The sequence below is a fragment of the Terrapene carolina genome, unplaced genomic scaffold, assembly GCF_002925995.2.
Source record: "Terrapene carolina triunguis isolate 2854851 unplaced genomic scaffold, T_m_triunguis-2.0 Scaffold790, whole genome shotgun sequence".
Taxonomy (NCBI): domain Eukaryota; kingdom Metazoa; phylum Chordata; order Testudines; family Emydidae; genus Terrapene; species Terrapene triunguis.
In genome coordinates this window covers 1,185,787-1,200,975 of record NW_020665141.1, presented here as the reverse complement: position 1 = coordinate 1,200,975, position 15,189 = coordinate 1,185,787, and the positions used below count along the sequence as shown (strand labels likewise).

At 37.7% G+C, this 15,189-nt stretch overlaps 1 protein-coding gene across 1 annotated transcript in view; it reads left to right on the top strand.

Moving 5' to 3' along the window:
- Window positions 1-15,189, top strand: part of SPECC1L (sperm antigen with calponin homology and coiled-coil domains 1 like) — a 103,663-nt gene that overhangs the window by 78,603 nt on the left and 9,871 nt on the right. The window contains exons 14-15 of the mRNA XM_024197969.1: window positions 12,843-12,959; window positions 14,732-14,791. Of these exons, the coding sequence (XP_024053737.1) occupies window positions 12,843-12,959; window positions 14,732-14,791 (177 nt within the window). The remainder of the gene's footprint in view (window positions 1-12,842; window positions 12,960-14,731; window positions 14,792-15,189) is intronic.

The following is a 15,189-nucleotide window of genomic DNA, read 5'->3' as shown; positions in this document are numbered from 1 at the left end:
AAGCACAACTCAGAGGAATACAGGATTGATCAAGCTGTTGGTAAATGAAGTGTGGTGTCTTGCCTCCAGCATCTGTCATTCTGGATGTGTCCGAGGAAGTTGGAAAATAAATTAAAAACCATAATGTACCTACCTGGTTGTTTGGTATTAAACATTGGTGAAAGGCCAAAATTTACTTCCTAACCTCTCTGGAAATTGTTTATGCTGTGAAGCATGAGATTGGATTTTCCCTTATTTTAACATATCTTGCAAAACTATACATGTTGGTCATAAAATTATTGAGCTCAGGTGGCATTGCTGGCTAATGTAGTAATGGGGTTTCTTAGCCTGTGCAGAGTTGGGTGTATACCACTGGCAAAGCTGTCATTTTTAAAATGAATAATTGATTTCCAGTGCCCTATTACCAGCTGCCACAATGTGGGCAAAGGGGAATGGAGCCTTTGTCTTTTACTCATTCCCTTCCATCTCCTAAGTTAGGAGCCGAGTTCAGTTGGGTGTGGGAGTCTGGATGGTGCCTTGTCTCCCCTCGCCTATTGACACAGAGCTGGGTTCAGAAGACTAGCTGATGTGTAAGCATGTCCTCCCTCCTCTCCCCTCACCCCCCACACACACACACACACACTCACTCACTCACTCACTCAAAGTATAGTTAATATCTATAGTCAAGTGAGACTGAAGACAGCAGTGGATATGTACTGAGGAAATAGTTTACCACGTTTCCTACTTGGTTTGTAACTTGCAGCTATGAACTGTGTTGGATCCCCATGTTTTTTAGCCGTGGAGCTAGCCAAAAAGAGGCTATCACTGGATAACTTACTTAACATCAGTCTTTCATAAATAATGGTATTCTGCGCCTTAGAAGTTACACAAGATACTATTACTTTTAAGCATACATAGAGCCGAAGGAGAAATGTGAGTGAGACCGGTCGCTGATTGCCTTTGCTGCAAATTTTAGAATTAGCACTATGTTAATGTGGTATTTTGTACATGTAAGATGATGTAGTTTAAAAATAGTTCTGTTGCTCATTTAACCAGTAAAATGCATTTATCCACAGGTGACCACACATTTTGCTTTTCATTCTTGTCGGAACAGCTTCCGGTCTCTTTCTGTGTAAGTGTGCTGCAGAGCAATGTTTCGCTTCAGTCAGACTGCTGCTTTGCCTTGTACAGTTAAACAGGAATTTTGGCTCACAATGGAAATGCTTGAAATTTACTTACTTATGAGACCCATTGGTTAGAAGCTTTTCAAATGTGATGTGCTATAAGAACTGTGACCTGTTTGAAACGTTAACTCATATTTTCTCACATGGCCCTGCCCCCAGTAAAGATTTTACAAAACCAGAACTTAAGTATGTTCTTTCATCCCCATTTTATATATGCCTTCCACAGAAAGCCTGTTACGACATCTGTTTTTTGAAGGCTAATCCCTTTAGTAGAGTTGATTTTTTTTCATGAACAGTCTATCTCAAATACTAGAGATGATTTCACATAACTACTAAATATTACTTAAACTACAATACAGTAGCTAATTCTTAAAATGCCAACAATACTCCTACAGATGCTCTCCCCTCTTTTTGATGTAAATATACTCCAACCTCCCTGACACACTTTCCCTATAAAGAACATCCAGCTCTGAAAAGGCTTATTTCTCGATTGACAGCTTCCTTGAAACCCAGCTCTTTGTGGTTATTGCTTTAACTCTGTATGGTCTGAAACAGCATCCAGAAAAGTTCTGGATTGGATTTCAGTGGGAAAGACTCCTCTTAGTTTAGCCAGTGATACAAATCTACAACAAAGAGGAAGTTTTGTTGGAGGTCTTAAATTGACATCATTCTGTTATTGATTCCCTGAGGAATAGTTTAGTGCGAGTTAAATAGAAGAAAGTGGAGCTTTAAAGTAGATTGAGTTCATCATAACGAAGATTCTCCAACAATGCTACTATTAGGTGAAGGTATTTGAAAAAAATTCTGCTGTCTTTAAATATGCCAGTTTTGTATTCGTGCTTCCTGAAAATATAATTGTTTATGTTTTTCATTCAAATGATAACTTGTCCCTTTCGTGGATGTTCAGTCAGCCCATCAGGCCATGCTGTACCTCCTGTTAATTAGATGTAATAAAAACCATCCATAACCTACAAAGCAGCTGGTAAACAGAAGCAGGTCTCCTTAATTGTTTCCTTCCATTGTGGCTTTTTTCCCCTTCCATTTGGCTTTTCTGGCTCTGTTAACGTTCTTGAAAGATGGATTTGTTTTCTATGTGCTATTTAAGAGAAGCTGGAACTGACAGGAATGGTTTAGAGAGATGGGGATTGCTCTATATTTTTTCTGAACGTTGGTCTTACTCCTACATAAAGCTTTTGGAAACAGTCGCTTTCAGATTGACTTATACTTTGAACTTTCACTGTAAAATAATGAAACATTCCTAAAAGATTCAAAGTTGTGTGTATTGAAGGGAAGCCCTCCTCCTAAAGTTCACACATCTGTGTGAAAATTTTTACCTACTGTTGATACAATTGACATTTAAGTTTATTGTAACTACAATATTAAAGGGAAAAGTAGCTTTCTCCATTTTTTGCAGTTTTATTTGTGCTTCTGGTAGTGCTTTGCATGTAGTCAGTTTCCCCCTGTCTTTCGCATAGCAAGAAGGGACAGAAAAAGGCACTTGAAAGGAGAGGGAAAATATAATTATAAATCCATAAAAGTTTCCAGCGGGACTCAGACATGTGTAGGATCTGAAAGTAATTCTACCTTACATTTTGAAATTCACTAGATTTCAAATTGAGTGTTTCATCCCATGGAGAGCCAGAGCTAGTATAATATATTTCTCCTTCCCTTGATGAAAAAACATTTCATAATTAATCCCTGGTTTGGATTCTGGCACATTCAGTGATCTGGTTTGTGTTAGCATAAGTGAAGTTGGCTCTTTGTGTATCGGAATGAATAAGAGAAAGGTAGTGCATTTGACACCACGTTCATAATTTTTGGTTAACAATAGGGTCCCTCCTTTTGCCTCTACCTTAGCCCTATAATTCTGTGATGTTTAGCACTAGAGGCCGTACAGTTATTGGAGTAAAATAGTGTGTGTGCAATACACTTTCATTTGAGCAGCTTGTTACTAGTAGACTAGAAGCCAGTGGTTCCAATTAGAATGGAAATTTTTTTTCCTGAAATAAAACTACTTTTAGAATTGCATTTATAGACAAGAATAAGCAAAGGTTAAATAATGTGCACTGTTTTTAAGACTAATATGAAGGTAAATATTGTGTCATATTCCATTAGGAATTCATTTTGTTATCAGAATAATTTTATATACTACAAACATTCTAGAAGGGATTAATGTTTCAGAAACAGGGCCAGCTCCAGGCACCAGGCACCCAAGCTGGTGCTTGGGGCGGCACCTGGAGGGGGGCGGCGGCGCAGCGCTCTGGAAGCCGGGGAGGGGGAGGGCCGAGCCCAAGCCGGGGCTCGCCGCCCTCCCCCCCCCGGCGCCCTGCCCCCGGCGCTCTGGCCGCGGGGGGGGGGGAGAGCCGAGTCCCCCACGGCGCTCTGGCCGCCCTCCCCCCCGGCGCCCTGCCCCCGGCGCTCTGGCCGCCCTCCCCCCCGGCGCTCTGGCCTGGGGCGGCGAAAAAGCCAGAGCTGGCCCTGTTCAGAAAAATATGAGAGCAGCATGGCTGAAACAGGGCTGAGAGACTAGAAAACTTGTTGTATGTTTCCAACTCTTAACAGTTGCTGTTTGTGTTTTTAGATGAAGTATTTAACTTATGCCTCAGTTTTTTTATCTGTAGAATGGGGATACTGCTTGCCCTCACAAAGGTGCAGAAGATTAATTAATATTGGCGCTCAGAAGATGAAAATACTGCATGTGATAAATATTTATCTTAATATTTATATTTAAATAAATCACGTTTACATTTATTCTTTGGGAAACTATGGCATCAGAAGGCTTCTTCTATTTTAAACTTTATTATAGTGACAGTTTAATCAGCCAGAATTGGAGACTGCATGCATTGCTCTGGGTATATTTATTGTTACCAGAGAGCACATAGAGGCAATAAAAATTAAGGCAAAAAAATCTGTCCATAAATCTTAATTGTGGCTTCATAAATGATTATTGGCTTATTGCCCAATGTACATAAAAATAATGCATTGTCTCTCTTCAAATTAACCTGGTGCTTTTGTAAATATATAAAGACCAGGTGTGTGCATTTAGTTGCCCTTGAAACCAGTGAAAAATATTGATTTTTCTATTTAAGGTTTCATTTTTATTCAGTTGATTCATATTCAAAGGAAAATATAGCATGCAACTTGTAGAAAACACTGATAGCAGCAGTTTCAACTCAAGTAATAGAAATAGGATCTGGATCCTGTTTCTTTTAATAGTCATATGACACTTCTCAAGAATATTTATTTTCTGATTTATTCAAATCTGCTTATCTGATAACCTTAAAACATGTTAACAAAAACTAAAACAAATTCCATCCTCATCAAAATAACTCCCTACAATCCCCATGCATCGCAGTCTCTCAAAACCCCAAATAAATAGGAGAACTTTGCCGGGTAATCTGAAGGTAATCAGACTTGGTTTCTGATGGGCCATTTGGGGTAGTATATTCTGAGGGCTTAGCTCTTTTAGAATTTAGCAGTTTCTAGTTACTTTCTGTGTCAGGATTTCTTGGTTGGGATTCAGAATGGCTGGTGACCCATTTATAGTTTAAGACCCCTCAGAGAGTTGCATTTTGGAGTGTTCTGGAGAGAGAGAGAGCAGCTGTATTGCACCCATAACTGATTTGCAGAACTGAGATTTATCACGGTTCACGACAGGGAGACAGCCAGGAGGGAAACAGGCATCTGCATTCTGCACTGGTTGACATTTCTCAGTGTTTTTTCAAAAGCAGCCTCATGTAAAGGTGCACTGATTTGAGGTCACAAAGACACTACACACAGATCGAAAGAAGGTGCTCATGGCTACTTACGCAATCTTGCACTCCAGAAATTATCAGTGATTTAGACGCAATCCCGTATTGTGGAACTAACGCACCTAGTCATAGGGTCAGACATCACCCCTGCTGCCCTCTCCAAATTGTCCCCCTATCAGTATCATTTCAGTTTTGTAGTGCTGATCATCAACCAACTTGAACTCATTTGAGCCCCAACTTCTGGCAAGCACTGGGAGAGTCAAGAGACCTTTCGTGTGGATGTAACAAAAAGCTGTGTCATTTGCATACTTGGCATGGCAGCCAGAATTGTAGCGTCGGAGGGGTGGAGTTGATTTAAATCACTAGTCAGAAAGACTCGATTTAATCATGGTTTTCTACATAAGAGTGCATTCTTGTTGGTTGTTATAACCTTAATACATATTCTTCACAACTCAGAGATAGATGTAGGTTTCATTTTTAGAAGGTACACACTCTACATTTTTAAACAGTGATTTATTTTTAAAACTTTTCAGATTAGTTTTACAGCTATATCAGAAAATGAATGATTGTTTGGTTATTTCATTTACCAAAGGTAATTGAAGCAGATATTTATGAAGTCATTGGGAGGTGAGCTATCTCCTAATGATTAACCTGTTGAATTGTATTTGGAGGATTTTCTTGCCATGCTGTATTAGGAGGAGAACATCACCAGACAGACATTGAAATTGTTTTATTTAACTAAAACAACAACATTAAGTATTCTGGATTTTTTTCTTCAACAGCAAACATATAATATTTTAACAAAACAAGCATATGTCCCTCGCTTCTCACATTTATCTCCAGACTTCTTCTCCTTGTCCAGATCTATTCCGCCCCCAACAATCTTCTATTCATTGAACTTTTTGAAACGTTGCACTTTTAGAGACGTAAGGGATTGACTCTGTGTACACAAATTTGCAGAGGGACAATAGGGTTGAGGTCTGTTATTTCTCACCTCTATAATTTATTTATTTAAAAACATTTTTGTTATTAACAAGCATGTTACCTCTGAAGACACAAATCCACAGTTTGAGAACTGCAAAACTAAGCATCTCTGATGGTATTTTCTAGACTGAGCACTGAGTCCCATTGGGTAGATAGAAAGATTAACCTAAATAATCTATACGGAAGCCCGTGGAACCCCATAAGATTGGGTCCCTAATCCATGAACTATTGGAACTCATTTACAAAACTTTTCTTAAACGTTACATGAATATATTGTCTCATACTATAGAATTAGAATTTATAATCCCTATTCTATGATGAGAGATCTTTGAGCTATAATGTATCTTAGGTAAAACTATCTTTAGATAGGTTTTTCCTCAAAAAGCATTTTATCAAAAAAATCCAATTTAAATTTAAAAATCCGATTTTATTTATTTTTTAAATCGTTGATTTTTATCCACCCCGAGCGTCAGTCTCATCTAGTGGCCTCCCATATTGAACAGGAAGGATGAGAGCGCAGCACCCTGCAAAACAGGAGAACCTTTGAGATAGATGAGTCCAATACTACCCTTTGGGATCTCTGAGAGGAAAGAATGAACCACTCCAGCAATACCATCTACCACAATCGGAGTTCAGTAGTATATGATTGTTGAGAGATCTTTAAAAAAAAAAAAAAAAAGTGTGGACAACTGACCATTCATTTCTAGAAGACAATTTTCAGGAGATGAGACAGACATGGTTTTCTTTCCATATTCAGGCCTAAACTCAGATTGAGAAGGAAGTCTAAGAAGTCAAGAGAATTTCAGAAAAGAGTTGCCTCTTCACAAACAATACATATCTTTTCCCCAAAAAGCAGTGTGAGACAGGGAAATGTGTGCTTGGGAAGACTGGGGTGCTGATTTGGAGGGGAGGCTAGTTACATAGTCAATATTCATAACTTCATATACAAAAACGATACATGCGTACAACATGCAAAACAAATAGAATAATCATATTCAGCAAAGCAATTCAGCAAAAAAAAATTTTTCCAATGACACCTCACATGACTTATCTTGCATAAAATACATCATAATTATGTCATAATCATATAATAATATCACTGTGAAGAATGAGGTGCAGTGTCACAGTGGTAGTAAGATTTTTTTTTTTTTTTTTTCAAAATCTGATGTAGTGAGCACGTTCATCATGTAAATTGAATCTTTTCATTGATCTGTTTTCATGAGTCACTATCTGGTTATTGGGGAGCTAGTTCAATTTGTTCTGCTTGAAAAGAAGCTTTAACAAAGAAGACAATTGCGTTTTCTTTTTGGCTGACACCTTTCTCTGAGTAACATTAGGAAACTTCTCTCAGCTGTGCAACCAAAAGTACAGATCTGTGTTTTGTTATACACCTTTTGGTGCATATGGGAACATGGGTATTGCGATACTAAATCAGACCTGAGGTTCATCTAGTCCAATATCCTATCTCTGGTGGTAGCCAGCATCCAGCATATCAGAGGAAGGTATAGGAACCCCACAGCAGGCAGATGTGGGATAATCTAACCCTCCAGCCCACCTCCTCCAGCGCCTACATATTAAGCCACATCCTAATCTCTAATAGTTAGAGTGGTTTAAGATCTGAAGCATGAGGTTTAATATTCCTTCCAAAACTTTTGTTTTGGAATTATAATTCTGGATGATATTGTTATCCAGGTAGTACCTGTCAATTTTATGAATGTACTGCTGGCCAGGTCCTGGATCAAAAGTTAAGGATACCCCCAAAGAAGAGGATCTATAGTTACATTTCCTTTGAGCATATTATAGATCAGTTGTTTCTCCAGAAATCATTTTGAGGGTGCAATTTCCCAAGGTCACTATTCCTACTTTCCATTTGTTTAAGTGTACTTGGTGTGCAGTAGAAATATAGGGGAGATAAGAAAAAGCTTTGTTTTTTTAGAGAGACTTTGTCAATAAGTATGTCTCACTGTGTTCTAAGGTAATATGTCTCACTGGTAGTTTTTAAACTTTCCCTGTTAACAAATAGTAACATGGTCACTTCTTCAATTGGCAAAATAAGATTCAATTCCTGTTGGTAACCAATGAGACTTCATTTAGAATACAACCTCTGTATTAGTGAGTTAGCCAGCAGAACTCTTCCTTCTGTAATAATTTAGCTTTATTTAGGGAAAAAAACAAACATAAACCCCCCCAATTTAAGTCATAACGTTCAGGGGAGAGTCTTCATATCCTAGGGAAAAAACAAGAGCAAAGTTAATATATTGACTACTTCTCAGAGTAGTATTTTTGAAATAAGCCTGTTGCAAAGGGATATGACTATATAACCATATGTAACCATTATAAGCAAAGCGTGACTCCTTGTATATTTGACTTTTCAAATCTCTTTACAGAGTATTAAATGGTCTGTTTGTTGGACTTAACGATATATCTGAACACTTTCCTGAAAGCAGTCCAAAAAGGAATCGCTATTCTTATATATAAACGTTGATGCTGTTTTTTTGCTTCTTTTAATGCTTTTACTCTGAACCAATAAGATAATTTATTAGCTATAATGAGTGACTAGAATTTTCATGGTCTGATGTACACCCATATTATATTAATATTTAGTTAAGTCATAGAAGATAGAGTTCAGTGTGTTTTTGGATTGTCCATTCCCCTTCCAACACATGAAATAATACCTAAGATACACTCATCTGTTGTTAAACTGATATTACTCTTGGTCTTTATTTAAAAAAAAAAAAATTATCTTTTCATTTGTCTATCAAAAACACTGCCCAAGAGACGGTTTCCCCCAATAAAGGAATAAAAATCTTTCCTTAGTAGCAATAAAGATGAAATCTCCATCTCCATGTCAACCAGATCCTTTAGGTCCCTCTTGGGCTCCATGATGTAATTCCAGCCTTTGGGATCCCTGTTCACTCAAGTGAAGTGGTGAGCATGTGAGTCATCAGTTTCTACAAAATGTAAGTTTTCATTTAAAAATTGTGGCCTTTAGAGCTGCAAAGAAAAGTTGTTGTTTTTTTTTTTCAAATAAAAACCAAATCCAAACTGATGCCTAAATGGACAGATATATCAACCAAACCCATTTGGCTGAGTGTACGTACAAATAGCTGAATTTACTGCAATAACCACTTGAAGTGAACTTTAAAAGCAACTGGGAAGAGACTGCTTATCTGATTACCAGGCAACCTAATAGCAAAATGCTCACATTCTCTATATTTGAGCACTTTACAAAATAAGATAAGACCAGAGCACTTATTCAAAGCTGGTTTAATGAATCACAGTAAATGTTGAAGACTGTAGCAGGCTAACTTGTCTTATTTTTTTTACTGCTGTCATAAGCTACATAGTTATTTGAAACAGTCAAAGCTCCAACTTCAATACTAGGCTCTTGCAGCCAACTATCACTTATATCAACTAACTATGAGCTTGTGCTTATTAGGGATATTGGTTGAATGTTGCCAAACAATATTAAGTGGCTACTTTTTCTGTAATTCATTGCTAAGCGTCTCACTGGTTAGATAGAAATTCAAGACTATTCCATTCAGTGGTCTGGTTAAGTGAGGCATCCACAATGGCATTAATGGGGAAAAATGACACCCTGCAGTAAAAGGTGGGGGAGGGGAGAGGAATAGAGACATATGTTCTTACACAAAGCATCTGCATTCTTTAATTCTTCGATTGTACGTAACTTTCGTCTCCTCTTCGTATTGTACTTGTTTTTCTCAACGGTTGCCTCATAGACTTCACAAAAGGTGTGATTGGACCATTCTATGGCTAAGTCCAGGGTTAAGGAATTTTTAAAGCCATGTAACAGTTTGGCCTTATGCACACATGCCGGACCTTTTTTATCATCACTTGGTTTGGTGACCACCCTCTCCCCGAAAAAACCATGGCCCTTGGGGAGAGGTTTGAAGGATATTTATGCGTCTGGCCAGTCTTTTCTATTGTATTGTCTCTGTAGTTATGGGATGGGCACCTTTAGGGACTTTTATCAATTTTAAATGAACCTGGTTGTTTTGGGAGGATGGACAGGACTTACCATTGCTCTCTGCTGACTGTTTTGGGGGCGGAAATTAACATAAAGTAAACAGAACCACCAAGGGATATACACACACAAGTTAGAAGACCTCAACTTTGCAGATGACATCAGCTAGCTATCCTATACTCAGATACATGCAAGCCAAAATAAATGATCTCCGGGTCTGTGCACAGTTAGTACAGATTAAAATCAACAGTGAGAAAACTAAAACCGTGAGAATCAACACACAAGAAGCACCGATAACACTTTCTGGAACAGAAATAGAAGAGGTCTGATATTTCACGTAACTTGGCAGCATTGTAAATGCAGCAGATGGAACAGATGAAAATATTAAAGCCAGACTAGTGAAAGCCAGACACCCATTTGTAACAATAAAGCTAATCTGGAGAAACAGAAATCTTGCCCTCCCAAATTAAACTTTGAATATTTAATGCCATTGTAAACTTGGTCTTACTGGATGGTGCTGACACTTGGAGACTTATTAAAACATTGCTGTCTAAACTCCAACTGTTCATAAACAGCTGACTGAGACAAATCTTCAATAGCAGATGGCCAGAAAAAATCACAAACAAAGAAATCTGGAGGAGGACAAAACAGAAACTGATAGGACAGGATATTATGGAATGAAAATGGAGGTGACTAGTACATACATGGAGGAAAGACCCAAACAACATAACAAGACAGGCATTAGACGGGAACCCCCAGAGCAAGAGGCAACAAGGTAGATCAAGCTTAACATGGAAATGAACAATAGAAGCAGAATAGAAAGCTATCAAAATGACATTGGAAGACGCCAAGACTGCAGCAGGAGACTGGCAAAGATGGAAGGCAGCAGTGAGGGTCCTTATGTTCTGGCATAAGAGAGAGAGAATTCATTTTAAAGCTAGGCTACTTAGAAGCATTTTGACGAGGAGAGCCCCTCCCTGTAGCTTCATCTGTGTTCTATGCATAGATGTGATGGGGAAGGTGAGTTCCAGGGAGTGCATGTAACTTGGGGGGCTAGGGGGCTTGCGGGGCAGCAGGGCGATGGTCTCATAGAGCAGCTTAGAATAAATAGACGGCAAGGAATTTGTATTAGCTTTGACTGTGAGCTGTTTTGAAGTTTGGTGCTGTCTGTTGTATAAAATTTGCTCAATTATTTTTTTTTTTTGCTGAAATTGAAAGGACCCCTTCTTCTCTAATTCAAGTAGCGTTTAACTAGTTTTGACATCTCCTGAAAATAACCGGAATCAAATTAATTCAGTTGGATTCCAGCTTCCTGGTGGTTTGAGGGGCAAGAAGGGAGAGCTTTTTTTCCATTCTGTGTCTTGAGGAAGTTGAGACTATGTAAAGAACATATTCCCACAGCACTGAGGGGTTCAAACAAAGCTATTTCCGTTTGGAAGCAGGCTGCTGGATTGCAAAGCAAGGCACAGGCTACTGCCTGCAGGCATTGTGAGTCCAAGCACGTACACTTACATCACCATAGTTTGAACTTGCATTTTGTGGGGTTTGTATAAAAAGAGCTGACACCGGGTAGGAAATGAAGATTTGGGGGGGGGTCAGTAGGGCACGGAAAAGCAGCGTTTGTTACTTTGCATTTGTAATGCAAAATCTTCATTGGTTTGACAAGAAACTGTCTTGCATGATTTAAGTTGCATTGTCTTTAGTTTTTATCCTGTTTGGTATTGTACATTCTTTTCTGATCGAGATTAAATAAGAGGGAGTGATTAGAATGTCTTTTGTGAAGGGGTGTGATTGGTATTACTGTTGTGAGGAAAAAGGTTGATTTATCTGCTGTTTCTTGGATTCTGTGACTGCAGATTGTTTCAGTTTTAGTGTAATATCAAATATAAAGCAATAGCAGAGCTGTCTAGTCCAGTTAAGGGCGGGGTTCATTTGACATATAGAAGTTTACATTTCTTCATATAGGTCTCAAATGATAGGTCGGTAGATGCAGTTTCCAACTGGTTCTTAAATAAAAGAATCTAAACTCACTGCCATCCATTTGGGTGGCAGTAACCTCTTTACCGTTATTTTCCTGACAGCAGCCAAGTGCACAGTGATTTAGAAAGGTCACTCAGGCATCTTGTTCCTAACTTCCTTTGGCAGAGGCCATTGACTCTTTTCAACAACTTTGTGTACAAACTCTTGTGGAATAAAGGGAATTGTTTAATTGTTCCACTTAGCTCCTGATTGGGACAGAAAGATATGGGGTGTGTGGGATGGCAGAGTGCAGAAATAAGGATTTTACTTTTCAGTCTTACTCAAAGAACTGGTTCCCTGCCATGTTTCGTGTCCGGGTATTCCAGTGGCTCATCTTTGAACAAGAATTAGTATTGAGTTTGTATAATATTTTGTATCAGCTACCTCTAATGAAAATTATCACCTTATTTGGAAAGGAAATATCTGTGCTCATTGATTAGTCCTTTTGCGTAATTAGTAATACAGTAGAATATGAGAAAATCTGATCTTCCCATGCTTTGAAAACACATCATAGCAGCTTGGCATATTTTAGGAGTTCCAAAACGAGACCAGAAGTATGTATCTATAATTTGTTTCTGCTTGTGTCTTAACATGTTCTTCACTTAAACATTACTATCTAAAAGGAAGACAAAAGCATTCGCTAATGTGTATCATGTATCTTTTGTGGATAAGAAGGCAAATTAATTTCCAGAACTAATCTGTCTTTCCTGTGCTGGTCTATTTCTCACCCTCAGTAGTGTTGGATTCTGATCTCTGACCATTTCAGCACTGAAGCTGAAGTAGTTTTCAATTGCATCTCCATTTCTAAAGTGCTTTGGCATTCCTTTGGTAAAAGGTACAACATAAATAATATTATTTTTCTAATCACTTCAGTCAAATTCTAAAGCAGTATTAAATAGTAATCTACTATCATTTATAGACTCCTTTTTTCCCTTAAAGAATATTGACATCACAAACTTCAGCAGCAGTTGGAATGATGGGTTGGCCTTCTGTGCAGTCCTCCATACTTACCTCCCAGCTCACATTCCGTATCAAGAACTGAACAGCCAGGACAAGGTACAGTATTATAATATCCAGTTTAGCCTATGCAAACTGAAAATATAGTTAAGCTTAAAAAAAAAAAACTTAGGGCAGATACAAAAATACATAGAATGGATGGGCATGCAACAGGAGAGAGACAAAATTGGGATTACTTCCTTGCATTAAAATTTTAAAAGGGAGCATGACTATATTACTTAAATTAGGTAAGGGTGGTTATAAAATTAAGGTTTATCAATTATTTGAGGCCATTGGACGAACAAGAACTTTGGGACAAATGTAAGAAGACTTTAATGAGCGAACATAAATTTAAGGTGAGGAGATAACAAATGGTGGGTGGAAAGGGCTTTCAGTTGAGGTGATCGCATTCAGTAGTCTTTAACCAAAATGTTCCCTGTCATTTAATGTTAAAGGTCTGAAATTCAGGAACTTGTGTGCTTTGGAGTAGTTTATTCCCTTTTTTGGGTGATAGGAGGATATTTTTTTGTTGAACATGCTTCCATCCCATATTGCTCAGGGTGTTTATTGCGTTCCTCCAGAGCAAAATTTAAAATCAGTGTTTTAAAGGATAAAAAGTTAAAGATAAATTGGGAAAAAGAATAATCTCAATTTCTTCCAGTGTGTTGTAATTAGTACCCACAGAGACATCTTCCAGAGATGCATTGTTAATAATCTCCGTAACAAATGCAAAAAAAAATTCTTAACACACACACAAAGAGATAATGTATTACTTTTGCCATTTTTGTGGACAAATAACTAATTTTTTGCCTTAATGGATCCCCTGATTCTTATTGTTCAGTCTATTGGTATATATTAAATAATCATTGTTTCGTAATATCTTATGTTTTCCTTTTTTTCTCTTTAAATATCCTCTTTACAGTCCTCTATTTATTCTAAGACTTAGTGCTGCAGATTTTTACTTGTGTAGATCTATATTTTACTTGAAATTCAATTTAATGTTTATCACATATCCATATGGATATTAAAGTTATATCTTTGGTTTTACATGAACACTAAGGCTGGTAAGAGCTAAGAGAAGAATCCCCCATGAGGTGCATTGGACATTGGCATAAAGATTTATTTCACATGGTATCTGTTACTACTCTGAGGAGTGCTATAGGATTACCTAGAATAGATTAATAAAGGTATATACTTCCCCTGAATGCATCTCCACCACCTCTATAAAAGTGGCTACAAGGGCCTCTTATTGATTACCATTGCAAATCTATTGTACTTTTATCAAATGAAGTTTTAAAAGTTATAGTTACCTCTTATATGAACAGTTCCTCTAATGGTTGAAGTTTAGAATCTTATTAAACGTACTATTTCCCAAACTTTGCTCAATAGTCACTTATTCTCCTTATTTGATAACATTTAATTTAAAATGCAATCCCTTTTAGCGGCATCTTTCTTATACATACAGATGTAAAAACATATCCCTCTCCAGAATTAACAAAATCCTTTCCCTACTTATCATTTGATGCTTTGGCTTTTGGGTCTTTTTGTATTTTATCTGTGGCAAATTATAGTCCCCAGTTATCACTGTCTATTCTAGCATTGTTGAAAAATCTTTACGCCAATCCAGGAGGTAGTAAATACTTCCTACAGGCATTCATATATCCCTTGTACAGAATGATGCCTGAGACACATCTTTATAAATGTGGTTTAGTTCTAAACCGTAGCTGAAGTCAATACAGGGTTTTATTAGAAATGTTTTCAAGCAGCAAGTCCGTTTACATTTTAAGTAGTTTTCCTTCTGTTTTCATATAAATGTTGCCTTACATTTACAGAGAAGAAACTTCACTCTGGCCTTTCAGGCAGCTGAAAGTGTTGGCATCAAATCTACTCTGGTAAGTGTTAATTTAAGTGGATAATGTCCTGTTTATAAAATGTCTTTTATACCTTGCACCATGAAGTTCTGTGACAGAAAGATTACTGTGTTTTGGGCCTGAAGCAATACAATGAGGAAGGTTCATTTGCCCCAGAGTGATTTGAAAAATGGTTGTATATTTTGTATGAAGGCTACTTCTCCATGCAGACATTACTGCTCTCCTGAATTTTTTGTTGTATTTCTTGGCTTCTTCCTTGACAGGGCAGGTATTTTGTCTTGTGACAAACTATAGCATATAAAGAAACCATTAATATTCAAAACAATACAGCCAAGCTAAAGTAGAGTCCAGGTTAACTGCTCGCAGATATTCTGGCCTGGAAAGTCTGCAGGGCAGACATACCAGGCTTTTTACACAGC